Genomic DNA, 18,586 nt, shown 5'->3' with positions numbered 1-18,586 from the left:
GAAAAACCACAGCTTTGACTTGATGGACCTTTGTTGGCAAAGTAATGTCTCTGCTTTTTAATATGCTGTCTAGGTTGGCCATACCTTTCCTTCTAAGGAGCAAGTGTCTTAATTTCATGGCTGCAGTCACCATTTGCAGTGGTTTTGGAGCCCAAGAAAAGAAAATCTGTCACTGTTTCCATTGTTTCCCCATCTGTTTGCCATGAAGTGATGGGACTGGATGCCATGATCTTAGTTTTCTGAATGTTGAGCTTTAAGCCAGCTTTTTCACTCTCCTCTTTCACTTTCATCAAGAGACTCTTTAGTTCTTCTTCACTTTCTGCCATAAGGGTGGTGTCATCTGCATATCTGAGGTTATTGACATTTCCCCCAGCAGTCTTGATTCCAGCTTGTGCTTCATCCAGCCCAGCATTTCTCATGATGTACTCTGCATATAAGTTAAATAAACAGGGTGACAACATACAGCCTTGACATACTCCTTTCCCAATTTGGAACCAGTCTGTTGTTCCATGTCCAGTTCTAACTGTTGCTTCTTGACCTGCATACAGATTTCTCAGGAGGCAGGACATGTGGACGGGAATTTTCCAGTTTGTTGTGATCCACACAGTCAAAGGCTTTGGCATGGTCAATAAAGCAAAAGTAGATGTTTTTCTGGAACTCTCTTGTTTTTTCAGTGTTTCAGCGGATGTTGGCAGTTTGATCTCTGGTTCCTTCTGCCTTTTCTAAATCTAGCTTGAACATCTGGAAGTTCTCAGTTCACGTACTGTTGAAGCCTGGCTTGGAGAATTTTGAGCATTACTTTGCTGGCGTGTGAGATAAGGGCAATTGTGCAGTAATTTGAACATTCTTTGGCATTGCTTTTCTTTGGGATTGGAATGAAAACTGACCTTGTGGCCAGTCCTGTGAATTTTCCAAATTTGCTGGCATATTGAGTGCAGCAGTTTCACAGCATCATCTTTTAGGATTTGAAATAGCTCCACTGGAATTCCATTCCACCTCCACTAGCTTTGTTCATAGTGATGCTTCCTAAGGCCCATTTGACTTCACATTCCAGGATGTCTGGCTCTAGGTGAGTCATCACACCATCATGGTTATCTGGGTCATGAAGATCTTTTTTGTATAATTCTTCTGTGTATTCTTGCCACCTCTCCTTAATATCTTCTGCTTCTGTTAGGTCCATACCATTTCTGTCCTTTATTGTGCTCAACTTTGGTATATAAAGTAAAAATAATTTGCCCAAAAAGAAATGAAAGTAAAATTTAAGGAGGTGAAGGAGGCAGAAATTACCTGATCTCTTTGAAAGATGAATATTTCTATATTTGTTGTCGTTTAGTCACTAAGTTGTGTCTGACTCTTTTGCATCTCCACGGACAGTAGCCCACCAGGCTCCTCTGTCCATGAGATTTTCCAGGCCGGGCTACTGGAGTGGGTTGCCATTTCCTTCTCGAGAGGATCTTCCTGACCTAGAGATGGAACTAGTGCAGGGATTAACCTGGTCTCCTGCATTGCAGGTGGTCTCCCCACCATTCCAAAGACCGGTCTTCATCCAAAGAAGATGTTGTATATGTGGAGGGATTGGAAGGGAGTCCTCTATTATGAGCTCCTTCCAGAAAACCAAATGATTAATTCCAAGGAGTACTGCTTCCAGTTAGACCAACTGAAAACAGCACTTGACATAAAGTGTCTGCAATTAACTAACAGATAGCATACAGATGCATATGTGTGTGCTTAGTTATGTCTGACTCTTTGCAATATGATGGACTGTAGACTGCCAGGCTTCTCTGTCCATGAAGTTTTCCAGGCAAGAATACTGGAGTGGGTTGCCATTTCCTACTCCAGGGGGATATTCCTGACCGAGGGATCAAACCCTCATCTCTTGCATCTCCTGCATTGACAGGAATTCTTTACCACTGTGCCACCTGGGAACCCCAGAAAAGGTGTAATCTTCAATTTATTTTGATCTTTACAAAATTCTCTTAATGGAAAAAATTTCAATTCCCTGGAAGACTGTAAAAGTCACCTGGAACAGTTCGTTGTTCAAAAAGATAAAAAGTTTGGGGAAGATGAAATTATGAAATTACCTGAAAAATGGTAGAAGGTAGTAGAACAAAATGGTGAATATGTTGTTCAGTAGTTCTTGGTGAAAATGAAAAATGTGTCTTCTATTTTTATTTAAAAACCAAAGGAACTTTTTGGCCAATAGATCAGGTTCAGGTCATAAATAACCTTAATTTCTAGAGACCTTGGACTTAATTGTAATGGTATAGTTAGTGGAGAGCCAATGAAAATTTCTGGAACAAAATGTGTGCTTAAGTGCAATTAATCTGCCAGTATTGTGTAGGTCAGTTGGAGGGATGGGGAATAGAGACCAGAGAAGAAGGCTAAAAACTAAGCTATTAAAGTAGTACAAAAAAATTAAGTGATAGAAAAAGGGAAAAGTTGAAAGAAAGCACAAAGGTTGAGTGAGCAGGTGTACTAAAGATGAATATATGCCAAGTTTTAATAACTAAAGGTGTATACACTTTGGGGCTCAGTCCATAACCCAGGACTGGATATGGGTCCAGGCTGACAGACCTGGAACACAGATGAATAACAGATGTCTGATGAAGGATGAGCTTTGTAGTGTTTTAAGGTGCCAGAGGGCATTCCTATGAAGTTGTTTTTCAGTCAGATCCTTAATATACTTGGTTTCTGTGACACTGTTCTCTTGATCATTACATCTCTGAATGTTCTTTACAGAGACCTACTTTTATCTGCCTGCTGTATATACTGATAGTACTCTGAAGTTACATCCTTAAGCCTTTATCATTTTACTTTGCTCCAGGCTTTTCTAGCCAGATTCTGAAGCACAGGCTTACTAAAGTAGGATCCCCTCTACCCTCAGCTTTCAGCAATAGGCTTGCAGCAGTCTTCCTACTTACTCAGGTATGCCATACATTGATCATCTTCCACTTATTATGGCATGTAAACCCCTTCATGGATCACAGCCTTGTCGTGGCGAAGGGGCTTGTGTAACTCAATGAAGCTATGAACCATGCCGTGCAGGGCCACCTAAGACGGACGGGTCATAGTGAAGAGTTCTGACAAATTGTGGTCCACTGGAGGAGGAAATGGCAACCCACTCCAGTTTTCTTGCCATGAAAACCCCATGAACAATACGAAAAGGAAAAATGATATGACACCAAAAGATGAGCCCCCCAGGTCAATATGCTACTAGGGAAGAGCAGAGGCCAATTATTAATAGCTCCAGAAAGAATGTAGCAGCTGGGCCAAAGCAGAAATGACACTCAGTTGTGGATGTGTCTGGTGGTGAAAGTACAGTCCAGTGCTGTAAAGAACAATATATCACATGAACCTGAAATGTTAGGTCCATGAATCAAGGTAAATTGGATGTGGTCAAGCAGGAGATGGCAAGAGTGAACATTGACATCTTAGGAATCAGTGAACAAAAATGGACAGGAATGGGCGAATTTAATTCAGATGACCATTATAGCTACTACTGTGGGCAAGAATCCCTTAGAAGAAATGGAGTAGCCCTCATAGTCAACAAAAGAGTCTGAAATGCAGTACATGAGTCTGTATCAAAAATAACAGATGTTTCAGTTCGTTTCCAAGGCAAACCATCCAAAATGTCATCTATACTTTATGTTGACTGCCTCCCCAGCCAAAAAAAAAGGAAGAAATATAGGGAGGTAAAATTTCAAGTGAAAAATGTTTATTTTACAGTGTTACAATTCTCCAACTAACAATACCCCAAAATTAAGAAGCATAAAAATACTGGTTATTTTGTTTTCATAGTTTCTAACATAGAAAGGGGGAAAATGTCAAACTGTGGAGAATCAAGACGAAATATATTAACTTGACTGTACTGTTCTTAAAATGTGTGCATCTAGATGATTCTGAACAACTTCTGAACGGCCTAACTGTGATGCCTCAGTCCAGCGATAATGACACAGTGATGTTAGAATCAGAGTATCAGGGTCGAGTTCCAGTGCAGAAGGTAAGAATAACATTATTTTTTTCTCACAGATTTTGAAGAAATTTACAATTGAATACAGAAATGGCACAGAGGTATTTTAAGTGCTAATTTGAATGAATTTTGGATCTCTAAGACTTAACTTTTGCTTATTTGTTAAAAAACAGAAGTTAAACTGTGAGCAACACCTTTCCCCACCCTCTACCATCAGTCCTCATATTTGTATTTAATTTTAAATTCTTGAATGCTGGTATTTGCCAGCTATCCTTATTTTTAAACATGTTATAAAACTAGCTTTTACAATCTGTTGTAGGTGATTTCCTCATGGAGTCTTCTGTGCACTTAATCTCAGACCACACATTGATCAGTCTTTCAACAAGTATTCTAGATGTTTGGGATACATTAGATACATCAGGTACTATTCTAGACATTTGAATATAGTTGTTGTTTTTCAGTCACTAAGTTGTGTCCGATTCTTTGTGATCCCATGGCCTGCGGCACACAAGGTTCCCCTGTCCACTATGTCCCGGATTTTACTCAAATTCACGTCCACTGAGTTAGTGATGTTATCTAACGATCTCATCCTCTGCCGCCCTTTCATCTTTTGCCTTCAGTCTTTCCCAGCATCAGGGTCTTTTCCAGTGAGTCGGCTCTTCGCATCAGATGACCAAAGTATTGGAATTTCAGCTTTAGCATAGTCAGGGTTGATTTCCTTTAGGAGAGCTGGTTTGATCTCCTTAAAGTCAAAGTGACTCTCAAAACTGTCAGAAACTGACCATGAATGAGATATTCACATATCCCCACTTTTTCCTCTCCCTTCCTCCCTTCCATCATTTCCTATTGACATTTTGGACTGGATAAGTTTTCGTTGAGAGTAGGGTCTATACATTGTGGGATGCTTCACAGGGACCCTCAGCTCTACCCACTAGCTGCTAGTAACACCCTTGTCTTCACCACTGTGTGACAACCAGAAACTTGACTGACGTCACCATGTGTCCTCCCTGGGCAAAGGAGTCACCCTCAACTGAAAAGCAGTACCTTAATTCTACCTCAGATCTAGCTATTGCCCCATCCCTGTAAAGCCCTATCAGAAGAACCAATGATGTCTGAAATTGCTGCATCCCTCCCAAAGTCTTGATGGTGTGAGGAAATCAGGGTCTTCTACTACTTCTCTCTCTGAATATCCACTGTGGTGATTTCCATTATGGTCTCTCTGCAGATGACTCAAATATATACTTCTAGACCTGGCATCCTGTGAGTTTTAATCCTTTTGGATTTCTCAGTCTCCTGAAGTCAAGGAATTGCTAATTTTATTTTCAAGATGTTTCCTTTTCCACTTCCACTTCATAGACCAGGCTTTATTGCCTTCAATGTAAGCTCTTTGTATTATTTATAACTGCAGGCTAACTTGAAACCCTCCTTGTTCTAATCTATTTTTATTTATTTATTTTTGGTTGCACTGGGTCTTCATCACAGTGCCCAGGCTTCTCATTGCATTGTCTTCTCTTGTTGTGAAGTACAGACTCTAGGCACATGGGCTTCAGTAGTTCCAGCATGCAGGCTCTGTAGTTATGGCATGCAGGCCCTAGAACATGGGCACGGTAGTTGTGGTACATGGCTTTAGTTGCTCCATGGCATGTGGAATTGTCACAGACCAGGGATTGAACCTATGTCCCCTGCACTAGCAGGCGAATTCTTATCCACTGTACCACAGGGAAGTCCCCATTCTGCTTTTAACATTCTTTTAACTGTACTTCTTGATGTATTGCTCTGATCATATAATTATTATATACAAAACCTTCAATAGTTTCTAGCCTCGACTTCAAAACGAAGACTAAGCACCTTTACATTGTGACTCCAATTTAGCTTTTCAGTCTTAAGCATATGCCTGTGTTCTTCCTTCAGTGAGGAATGCTTTCCATTCTCACCTCAAAATCTTCTTATTCTTCTCTGTAATATCTGAGAAACTGTCCCATACTCCAAACCCAAATATGAACTTTCCTGTTTTAGGGTCTGCCAGAATTGTATTGCAGTTAAATAGACATTTTAAGGACAAAGCCAGAGACCAGGGTTTCATCCTCCCTCTATTTCCTATTAAGTATACTACCATGTATTACCTGTTCTATTTTATGTCTCTATCTGAAGGCAAATATTCTTTACCTGACTCAATAGAAAAGTGAAGTGTGAAACTAGTATTTAGTCCATTCCATGGGTAGGAACAAAAACAGGTTTTATTGGCAACATATAAGAAAGACTTCATAAATACAACTGGGTGACCAATGGTGAAGGTTTGTGTGTGTGTGTGTTAGGGGTGAGGAAGGATGTTTTGACTCCTTTAATAAAATATATTATTAAAAGTTTACTTTTTAAAAAAAAATGTGGTACTGGAAGATTTTCAACTACATACATTTCTATTGGTCAGCCACTGACCTTTACCTTGGCCTGTCTCCATTAAGAAGAGCGATCACAAGCAGTTAATTCTTTTCTTCATACCAAAGAGAGGAAAACAAAGCTATGTCAGAGGGTTTTCAACAAATACTGTACCATTCTTACTTCTTACATTCTTTTTGCCATCATCTTACTTTGCCTCTGATTAATCACTTGTATACTTGCGTTAATTTTTGCATAGAATTATAATTTTTTTTAAGATTTGTAACTTAATTTTGTATTGAAATATAGTTGATTTACAGTGTTAATTACTGCAAAGTGATTCATATATACATATATATATATAATACATACACACACACATTTTCCATTATGGTCATGGAATATTGATTATAGTTGTCTGTGTGCTATACAGTAGGACCTTGTTGTTCATAAATGTCTTGATTACAGTGACCAGTTAATTTTTATATTCTTTATAGATTATCATACCCTTAACATATGTTTCATATTAAATTAACTGTCAAGCATGCTGTTTTAATTTGGTCTTAGATGAATAAATTGAATTTAGCTAATTTATTATCCTGTTTTTTTTTCTACTTTAGTAACCTTTAACTTTAGTAAAATTACCTAAAGCCTTTGGAATCTTTATTTTTTATCTATATCAAAAATAATGTTTTTCTTCCAAATAGTTGACATCTTTAGATGTATACTGAATCAAATATTTGTTTTAGGATATAAAGATCAAGAATGCAGATTCTTGGAAAAGTTTAGGCAAACCAGTGAAAACATCAGGTGTACTGAAATCATCAGATGAGCTCTTCAACCAGTTTAGAAAAGCAGCAATAGAAAAGGAAGTAAGAGCTCGAACACAGGAACTAATACAAAAACATCTGGAACAGAATACAAAGGAACCAAAAGTATTTCAAGAAAATCAGAGGTCTGTAATTTATTGGATTAGTGGAGATTTGGGGAGATATGGACATGTATTTTAAATATATATATATATATATTTATATATATACTATATATAGTATATATTTACTAATATATACTATATATTTATATACTATATATATATATATATAGTTGTTATTTGTGTATTTTAAATATATTAAATTTCTTTTTTGTAAGTGACTATATTCAGCTATTAGACCACAGAGCAAATTATATTTAAAATGAATTTTTACTAATTTTTAAAAAATTAAGTAGTAATACCTATTTTAAAGGGGATATAAATAATCAAGTGATTAAAGAAGCTATTAAAAATACTAATATTACTGAATTATGATGGTATCATTATTTTCCAGAAATGTCTTAATATTGTTTCCATTCTATGTATAAGAAGATAATGGTAAACTTTGGTCATAATTTTCCAAAACCTTCTGTTAACATATATTGCCCTATGTAAAATTTGACATCAGAAATATTAAAAAATAATGTCATAACATGAAGAAGGACATCTAGAACACTGCTTTATATTTGTCATTTAACAATGTATCTTCATAATAAAAGGTTTTAAGGAGCTTGAAACCTACTTTTCACTTTCCTGTTTCTTAAGGGACCATGGCTTCACTCTAGAATCTTTTCCAAATAAAATGCAAAACAAGTGTCTTGGAGAAGAGCAGAAAGAACATCAGCAGTCACAGGAAGCTCAAGATAAAAGCAAACTGTGGCTTCTCAAAGACCGAAATTTAGCACGGGAGAAAGAGCAAGAGCGGAGGAGAAGAGAAGCAGTAAGTAAATTTTAGTTTACTGAATCTAACAAAGGAAAGATTTAACAGAGCAGTGTCTTTACATGTTCAAAGATGTATTCTAGGTGGTTCTTCAGTAACAATTACCTCTTTAGTGTGAGGAGTTACTACTTTAGTGAGGATCAAGTTCATTCTAAAATCAGAGAGTAAAATTAAAATTTCATAGTCAAATGACAGAAGCATAGTATAATAATAGAGTATCAATCCTCGAGCCTTTGGGTTTGGGTTTGAACTTTGGGTTCAAATCCTGGCTCTTCCAATAAGCAGACCTTAGAGCCTGGGCTATTCATTTAACCTCCTTGTGCCTCATGGCACAATAATAGGGATAATATAGTAGGGATAATAAAGGTAAAAGGTGAAATGAATTTACTTGTATTAAGCACATCTGAAAATGCCTGGCACAAAGGTAAAATCACATATTGTTATTATTCTTGAAAAACCTATAAACTACCTGTGAATTTTGGCCAAAAGATATGCCATCTTGGTGTTTATTTAGTTCAACTCTGCATCAAGTTATATGTCAGTTATACCTTGATGAAACTGGAAACAAACAAACAAAAAAACCCACAAAACTCTGTTTAAGGTGTCCAAGGAAATGGCAATCCACTCCAGTACTCTTGCCTAGAAAATCCCATCGACGGAGAAGCCTGGTAGGCTACAGTCCATGGGGTCACAAAGAGTCAGACACGACTGTGCGACTTCACTTTCAACTTTCACTTTTCAATATTTAAAAAGTGTAGAATTCTTCCTTTTATCTGTGGATTATTTAGAAGTGTGTTACTTAGTTTTCCAAATATTTGGAAATTTTCTAGCTAGTGAAAATAATAGAAAAGTAGTGATTTCTAATTGAATTCCATTGTGGTTAGAGAACACACAATGTCTTGAATTATTTTAAATTCACTAATAATAAGACTTGTTTTATGGCCCAGATTATGATCTACCTTGGTAAATATTCTGTATGCACTTAGAAGAATGTGCATTCTGCTTCTGTTGGGTAGGGCATTAAACAGGACAAGTTGGTTGATAATGTTTTTTCAAGTCTGTTAACTTCTTGCTGATTTTCTGCCTGTTTGTTCTATCAAATATGGAGAAAGGGCATTGGTACCTATGACGATATAATTATAGGCTTGGCTTTTTACCCTTGCAATTCTATCAATTTTATTTCCTATATTTTGAAGTTGTTCTTCGGTACCTAAACATATAGGACTGTTATATCCTCTTGATTAACTGACCCCCTTTCATTATAAAATGACTTTTTTTATTCCAAGTAATATTATTTTCTCTGAAATGTAACAATTTCACCTTTTTTAAGACTAGTGTTGGCATGGTGCAAACATTTTTTCCATTCTTTTAACTTATCTGTGCTTCATATTTAAAATTATTTTCTTGCAACATATAGTGTAGTCTTGCCTTTAAAAAAAAATCCAATTTCTGCCTTTTACAGGAATGTTTAACCAATTACATTCAATATGATTATTGATATGGTTACATTTGAGTTCATCTTATTTTTTATGTGTGTCATCTATTCTTTTTTTCTCTGCACTCTTTTAGATTAATAAGTATTTTTATGATTCCTTTTTTCTTCCTTTATTGGCTTATTATAAGTAACTCTTTGTTACTTTAGTGGTTGCTTTATGGTTTATCATATATATTGATAGTTTAGCTGTCACAGTCTTCTTTCAACTTATATTACACCACTTCACATTTAGTATAATATCCTTAAAATAGTATAGTTCCACTTCCTCCCTTCCAGCCTTTAGGCTATTGTTTAAGCCGTCAAATTATCTCTCAAAGTTTAAATGACATTTTTAAAAAACTTGTATTTACCTAGTTACCATTTCCAGTGTTTTTATTCATTTAGATCTAGATTTCCAATGGTTTGATTTTCCTATTCCTTTAAGGACTTCTAAAGTGTTTTAGATTCACAGCAAAACTGAGTGACAGTAGAGTTCCTACATGTTCCTCCCCCTTCCCTACCAACACGGTCTCTCCCACATTAGTGTGGGACATCTGTTACACGATCTATGAATTAACATTGCCACACCATTGTCAATCTTGGTTTATCAAGCAAAGTCCATAGTTTGCATCAGGGTTCACTCTTTGTGTTGTAATTTATGGGTTTTGACAAATATATAATGACATACATCAACCACTGTGGTACGGCAACCATTATGGTACTCTCCCTTTGCTGAAACTTCCCTGTTCTCCTTATGTTCACCCCTCCCTCCTGAACCTTTGCAGCCACTCTTTTTACTGCCATAGTTTTGCCATTTCCAGAATGTTGCATAGTTGGAATCTTTAGTGATTCCAGTTACTTTTGTATTAGACCACTTGAAGTTGTCCCATCTCAGACATTATAGTCATCATATCAAGAAGTTTGATTTGGGTATTTTTAATGTTTTTAGTTAACTCTATTAAACTTTTGAACAATTATCATAATTGTTTAATGGGTTCTCTGCTAATTCTGACATTTGTTGGTTTCAATTGATTGATTAATCTCCTTTACGATAATGTTTTTCTCCTCCTTTACTTACCTGGTAATCATTGATGCCAGATATAAATTTTATCTTGTTGAGTGCTGGATATTTTTGTAATCCTGGAAAGGTCATGTGAATTCACAGGTCACACAGAAATGCTAGTTTCAGAAGAAAAAAGTCATTGGCTTTTGCTGTAGTGTTGACTGGGCTTACCAGATGGCTCAGTGGTAAAGAATCCACCTGCCAATGCAGGAGACAGGGTTTGATGCCTGGGTCTGGAAGATCCCCAGGAGAAGGAAACGGCAACCCACTCCAGTATTCTTGCCTGAAAAATTCCATGGACAGAGGAGTCTGGTGGGCTGTAGTCCATGGGGTCACAAAGAGACATGACTAAGCAACTGAGCACACAGGCACACATGTAATATTGCTTATGATACAAATGAATTTCCTAGGAAATAAAACACAAGTTTTATCAGCTTATTTATAACGTGAAGACAGAAACAAACTGTATTGACCAGTGTTGTAACATATGATGGAGTTTACTTTAGAGCAGCAGTACCCAATCTTTGGCACCAGGGACTAGTTTTGTGGAAGACAATTTTTCCACAGACTCGGGTGGGTTGCTTACTAAGATGATTCAAGTGCATTACACTTATTATGTACTTTATTTCTATTATTATTATTATACTGTGATATATAATGAAATAATTATACAGCTCACCAAGATGCAGAATCAATGAGAGCCCTGAGCTTGTCTTCCTGCAACTAGATCCCATCCCGGGGGATGGGAGACAGTGACGTCTGAAGTGTGTTGCTTGTGTCCAGTCTACTCCATAATCTCACTTTGGTTGCTGTCACTGCTTCACAATGACAGGATGTTGAAAACGGAAGCAGGCTTTTCAGTGCTTTTTGGGCAGTCCAGGACATTCTGCCTTGACTTGATCCAGGGTGTGGGGAGGTGTGACGTGTGTGGAGGTGTGACATGTGTCGAGATGTGAGCGAGCTCAAACATACCTTACGGCCACTGTCATTTGCAGTCTCAAGTGGTAATGTGAGCGGTGGGAAGCAGCTGTAAATACCAATGAGGCGTCACTCGCTTGCCTGGCATTCACATCCTGCTGTGTGGCCCAGTTCCTAAGAGGCCATGGACTGGTACCAGTCTGTGACCTGGGGATTGAGGATCTTTGTTACAGAACTTTCTACAATTACAGGAATGTGCTTAACTCAATCAACTATAATAGCAACTAGCTACATGTTATTGAGGACTTAAAACATGGGTAATGCAACTAAGGAAGTCAGTTTTTCATTTTGTTGAATTTTAATTAATTAGCAAATTTTTATACATTTTTTGAAGTTTTTTATTAAAATTTAATTAGTACTTTACTAGAAGTATTTCACTAGTGACCTAGGAATTTTTCCTTTTGGTACTCACAAGGGCCTGACTTTAGCTACCCACAAGTGTTATCTCAGCAAGCTTCCTCCTACCCAACAACCCAACTAGGTAATCTGGTATTTCTAAAATCCCAAGCATTTTTCTGGAACCCACTGAAATGTGACTAGAAGTGTCACCTCTAGCAGCTTGACAATTAAAAACTTGACTTTGGAGCTACCTACTATCATTCTTAACACTCCAAACTCTTATGCTGCAGCTTCTGGACCAGATTGGTACTGTAAATGGCAGCAGTAACTTGACATCTAGCATTAGCTCCCTAGGAGAGCCTCTGCCAGTTCCCTTGACCCAAGTTTTGATCTTAAGTTTGAATGGTTGAAGTGTATATTAGGACCACCGAAAAAGGAATATCCAGGTTATAGTGTCAGCTGCAGAGAGCCTTAGTATTTAAATTGTGGTATCTAAGGTTAATTAGTACAGGCAGTATCCAGTTTGATATCAATCAATATCCACAAATTCAGATTTAGTCAAGATGGAAGAGAATCTAAAATAAAGTACTTTTAAACAAAATAAGTTTCATTACATATTTTTGGAATTTTGTGGTAAGTCTGGATACTTACAGATAAGAGTATCAGTGATATTTAAACCAGGACAGTATATCCAACATTCACTGGAGCGTTAAAATAGAACTTCTGAGGAACTATTTGCTTGAGCTAAACATTTGGTATCCTAATAGCTGGCACTAGGAAAATAGCTGGGGTTAAGATCTAAGAATTTACCCTTGTCTCTAAATCATATTTAAAGGCATTTTCATAGTTTTTAAGAATCACACAACTTCTCATTAAATAATATCCTTTTGGTAGCCAAGTCATAATTCCAAATCTCCCACATAATCAAAGAACACTGATTCTCATCCAGGAAGTCAACCAACTGGTTACAAACTGGTGCTGCTACTGTGAGCTGTTACTGTTCACTGGTCTTAAAAAAAAAAAAATTTGAACTTTCATAGTTGGTGTCATTTTACATGTGGCAAAGACTAACTTGTGTCTCACGGACATTTAGAGATGTCTTCAGAGTATAGTAAGAAAACATTTGTTTCTTTTGTCTTAGTTTAGCTTTTCCTATACTTCAGCTTATTTTATTTAGTTTTTTGGCATTTAATGAGCAAAACTGTGCTGAATGTTATACTTTCAGTCTGGTTGCTCTTCATAAATACCTATATATAAAATAAACTTGGTTAGACAATTTGCCTTAGGTTACACAGTATTTGGCAGAATCATGACTTTAGCATTACATATTATAGTTCTCTCACATGGGTAAGATACTAGTTCATTTAGAAAATAATTTTGTGTGTTTATTCCTGTGTTGGTTAGAGAGATACATCAAACCATGTAATCTTAGTTCACGTGTAGATTAACACTGAGAACTTTCTTACTTGGAGAGAGAAATTATACTTGTTCTTTGTGTTCTTGTAAGTTTTAATTTTTATTTATCATGTGAGTGATATTTTAACAAAAATCAGTAGTTGAACAGAAATTAGAAGTTATATACAAACTCATTATGTTAAATGAAGTGCATTCATTTTCTGTGTTCCAAATACTGTCTTATCATTTTCTTATATAGATGTAATACAATGAAAGCATAAACTTTTAAAGTAACATTTATATTTTCTCTTCTTTTCTACAGATGGCTGGTACCATTGATATGACTCTTCAAAGTGATATTATGACAATGTTTGAAAACAACTTTGATTACAACTCAGTTTTTTGATTAACCATCAACTTAAATGAATTATAAAAGATTAAAATGCAAATGGTAAAATGATTGCTTTCCAACACCAAGATACTAACTTATATTGTATTTTGACTGCTCTAAGATGATTAAACAATTTTCACTTACATTTTTTTGACAACTATATGTTCATTTTTTTAATGACATAATTTATAGGAAATTTTATAGTTTTAGATACCTAAAAATTGAATAAACTCCCAAATGTTATTCATTTTACCAATATTCTACTATATATTATAGGTCCTATCTAAGCAATGAAAATCCAAAAAGATGGTCCCTTCTTGTTTCAAAGATGGTCACTTCTTGTTTTGATATAGGAATCAAAAAAATAGTTCTTTTTGAGTTTCTAACTTTGTTTTTTTTTTGTTTTTTTTTTACAGGGAGTTGTCCTTTAATGGAGTTCAGGCCTCTTTTTGGCGTATAGGGCCCTTTTGTAATGTAAATAATGTTTCAGTGAGCCACGATTCTGCCTGGGTTTCTTTAAATGACTCTGGGTGGCAAAATGTAGGGCCAACAAGCAGGGTTGTTTTGTTTTGTTAATTTATTATTTTATTTACTTTTTAAAATTGAAGTATAATTAATCTGTAATACTGTATTAGTTCCAGGTATACAACATAGTGATTCAATATGTCTGTATATTACAAAATGATCACCATGAGTTTTTAACTTTTAAAACAGATATATTTGTCTGCCTTCAGAAATATTTAGAACCTCTAACAAATAACACCTGGTTTCTTTGAGTGTCAGATTACATAAGATTCTCTATTGGTTCTATATTCAAAATTTATATTTATTATCTGTGGTTTGAAAGATGTTAAATTTGAGACAAAATAACAGTGAATATTAATTATGTGTCTTTAAGAATCTATACATTTCTTAATATGCATGTGATAGCAATGGATGTCTAAATTTTTACTTAACTATACTAAGTATTTAAATCTGTGAAATATTTTGTTTCATCACCCTCAAGTTGGAATTATGTATAATTATGTATATCAGCTTCATGTATTTTAAAATTTGGACTCTTGTAACATTCAGGCACTATTCCAGTATCATCTAAACTGAAAATTCAAAGTGTATATGTATTATAGAGAGAAAGAGAAAGTTTTCTTGACTTATTTTTATAATCAATATGATAATTTTCTGAAATATCTTTAAGCTGTCAACCATTTAAAAAATATGATTAACTAGAGGCTGAAATGGTGGTGATACCTTCATGAAACAGCCAGAATAAAAGTCATAGTCATACATATTACACTATATTTTTAACCGAGAAGTTAGTATGTATATATTAAACAGTATGCATTGTTATTTTCCTAAAAGAGCATATGGACTTATCTATATATTCTAATTTATATTTATATATAGTCTAATTTATATATCTATATATTCTAATTTGTTTTTATATATAATTTATATATGTATATATATATAGTCTTAGACACATCAGAAATGCATAGTGGTTATCTCTAGGTGATGGGATTATAGGGTTTTGTTTTGTTTTTTTTCTTTAGACCTTTCAATATTTTCTGGTTCATTTAAATATTATGTAAATGCTTTTAAGATCTATGGGAAGTTTTCCATTTTGAAGAGAATAAAAATACTAAATAAGAACTTACTTTTAAAAAAGAAACTAACTTCTGTCAAATACACATTAACTCTTTCAACAACTGCCTTTAAATAATAAAACTGCTCAATGAATGATCTTTGTCTACACCTAAAAAGAAAGTTCAGCTTCATTAATATCCTTTTACATTAAATGGTTTACTTGAGGTTTTTCTATAAACCTTTGGAACATCCCATATAGAGAGCGATGTTATGGTTATCAGTGTTTAACCAATTTAACACTTCAACCTTTGCTCAGTCAGTAAGAGATCTGGCACATTTTAGATAGTCAACAAAATTTTAGTAGGCTTGTTTAAGTCAGTTTTGCAGAGAAAATACTGATGTATAACTGATCTTTCCTCAATTTGTACATTATTTCTTAGTTAAAAAACGCTTGGCTTCTCTTAACTTCTTGCATGAATTTTACTTGTTAACATTATCTATATAATCAACCTTTTTGCTTTTTTTTCCTCTTTTTTTCTTGAGTTGTTCTGGAAGAGTGGTCCATGGACCAGCTTCATCAGCATCATTTGGGAACATGCAGATTCTCAGACTTCAGTTCAGTTCAGTTCAGTTCGGTTGCTCAGTCGTGTCCGACTCTTTGCGACCCCATGAATCACAGCATGCCAGGCCTCCCTGTCCATCACAAACTCCCAGAGTTTACTCAAACACATGTCCATTGAGTCGGTGTGCCATCCAGCCATCTCATCCTCTGTCGTCCCCTTCTCCTCCTGCCCCCAATCCCTCCCAGCATCAGGGTCTTTTCCGATGAGTCAACTCTTCACATCAGGTGGCCAAAGTATTGGAGTTTCAGCTTCAGCATCAGTCCTTCCAGTGAACACCCAGGACTTATCTCCTTTAGGATGGACTGGTTGGATCTCCTTGCAGTCCAAGGGACTCTCAAGAGTCTTCTCAGACTTAAGACTCACTATATCAGAACCTCTGGTATGGGGACCAGCAACCTGTATTGAACAAGCCCTCCAGTGATACTAACACACACTAAAGTTTGAGAACCACTGTTCTAACTGAATCCTGGCTGTCTGCTGCAGGCTGTCACTCAGCACCTATTTTTTCAGTAACAGTTTTCTTCCCTCTGGAGTGCTACTTGCAGACTATCCTTTCCTTCCATAAATACCCCAGGTTTTAAGTTTTTCATGATCATCAGACAATACCACCCATAGTCATTTACCATCCCTGGTTCACGCCTCCTTACTCCCCAGAGATCTTATCTCTGTTTCACTGTCACTCTCATAGTTGACAACTTCTCAGTCCCTTGACTTCTCTGCTAATGATCTTGATATCTAATCAACTTTAGCCACTCCCTTGTTATTGCCAACAAGTGTAACTCTTAGTCTCAATTTCAAGCATCCTAATCTCTCACTTGGAGAAGGAAATGGCAACCCACTCCAGTATTCTTGCCTGGAGAATCCCATGGACGGAGGAGCCTGGTAGGCTACAGTCCACGGGGTCACAAAGAGTCAGACACGACTGAGCGACTTCACTATCACTATCACTAATCTCTCACTACTTGCCCTTAACTTTTCTTACTCTGGGTAGGCCCTGACTCCAGCAATCATTAGACCTCACTAGAACCCACAGTCCTTTAATCCTAGTGCCTTCTCATAGTATTTCTCTCCTCTCTCCCTCACTTACCCAGAGTCTATAGTACATTATTATTAATAATCGCTCCCTTGCATATACTCTCAACTCTACCACTCCATTCTTCGTTGAATTACTTGGCAAAATTCCAGTCTTTATTAATCTTATTGCCTGCTCTGCAGCCATGAAATTGGTTAGAGAAAGGCATAAACCTCCAAGAAAAAGGCACAAGTCTACAGATTCTGATCTAATCACTGCAGATTCTAATCACTAAAAAGATAAAAGGGGATACTACAAATAACTTTATATTCATAAATTTGAAGAAATGGACCAATTCCTCAAAAAACATAACCATCAAAGCTCAATATGAAATCATCTAAATAGCCCTATACCATTAAAATCTTTTTAAATTCATAATTAATAGCTTTCAAAAAAAATCTCCAAGCCCATATGATTTCACTGAAAAATTATACCAAACATTTAAAGGATTAGTACCAATGTAAAGGAGACTCTTACAGGAAAAAAATCTATTTCAGAAAATATCTCTTCCAGAAATTGGCCTATTCTGTAATTTTTGTCAATAGGACAAATTCTATCAACAAGAATACGTCCCAACTAATGAGGCCAGTATTACCCTGATAGTAAAATCAAAGACAGTACCAAAAATAAGTAAAAGCTGCAAATTGTTTATCTCTAATCTTCAGCAAAACACTAGCAAACCAAATCCCACAATGTATGAAAAGAATTATCAACCCTAAAACCCAAGTCATATAAATTGGAAATGAATAAAACTCTTGTTTTTGGTGTGGTTTTTTCCTTAAATTTCTTTACCTTTAATTTTCCAAAATATTAAATAATGGAAGCAGGAATCATAACTCCAATTTTAAAGAAAATGGCTGCAGTATTTCACCATACGCTATTTTGGCGGGTAATGATAATGTTAAACAGTTTCTAAATAAATTCAGTAATAGCTAATGAATTTTTGCATGTGTCTTTCTACACACAAATCCAAAGAAATGTTAAATCACAGTTAATAAGTGATTTAAGCAGTGTCACAGGATACAAACTCAACATACAAAAATCTGATCTCTATATGCTAATGAGAATGTGAAAACTTAAAACGTGGAATATCTAGGTATACACTTAAGAAAACATACAGGAACTGTATGCTGTAAAGTACAAAATGCTTATGGAACAAATCAAAGGAGAAAGACCTAAATAAATGAAGTGACAACAACAAGTGGTGCTCAGACAACTAGATATCCACAGGCAAAAAAAAAAAAAAACAGAACGATCTCAACCTAAATTTCACATTTTATGCAAAAGTTAACTCAAAATGCATCTTGGACTTAAATGTAAAATAAACCATAAAACTTTCAGGAAAAAAAAAATCCTAAGGCTCTATGGTTAGAAAGATTTTCTTTTAGACTTCATAACAAAAGCATGATCCATAAATAAGAGACTGATAAATTGGATCTCTTCAAATTAAAACTTTTGTCCTATGAAAAGATAAGCTACAGATTAGGAACAAGAATTTTCAAACCACTTATCTGACAAAAATATATACAATAAAGACCTCTCAAAACAACTAAAAATTTTAACTAGAAAG

General features: G+C 35.6%; 1 protein-coding gene across 1 annotated transcript in view; it reads left to right on the top strand.

Annotated features, from left to right (window-relative positions):
- The window catches only part of BRDT (bromodomain testis associated), a 54,027-nt gene extending 39,793 nt beyond the window's left edge, over positions 1-14,234 (top strand). Inside the window, exons 16-20 of the mRNA XM_043447275.1 lie at positions 3,894-4,000; positions 7,096-7,301; positions 7,923-8,097; positions 13,669-13,797; positions 14,154-14,234. Coding sequence (XP_043303210.1) covers positions 3,894-4,000; positions 7,096-7,301; positions 7,923-8,097; positions 13,669-13,752 — 572 coding nt within the window. The 3' untranslated portion in view covers positions 13,753-13,797; positions 14,154-14,234. The remainder of the gene's footprint in view (positions 1-3,893; positions 4,001-7,095; positions 7,302-7,922; positions 8,098-13,668; positions 13,798-14,153) is intronic.
- The last annotated feature ends 4,352 nt before the right edge of the window (positions 14,235-18,586 follow it).

This window comes from Cervus canadensis, chromosome 2 (assembly GCF_019320065.1).
Source record: "Cervus canadensis isolate Bull #8, Minnesota chromosome 2, ASM1932006v1, whole genome shotgun sequence".
In the NCBI taxonomy this organism is placed as follows: domain Eukaryota; kingdom Metazoa; phylum Chordata; class Mammalia; order Artiodactyla; family Cervidae; genus Cervus; species Cervus canadensis.
This window is presented reverse-complemented; position numbering and strand designations above follow the sequence as displayed.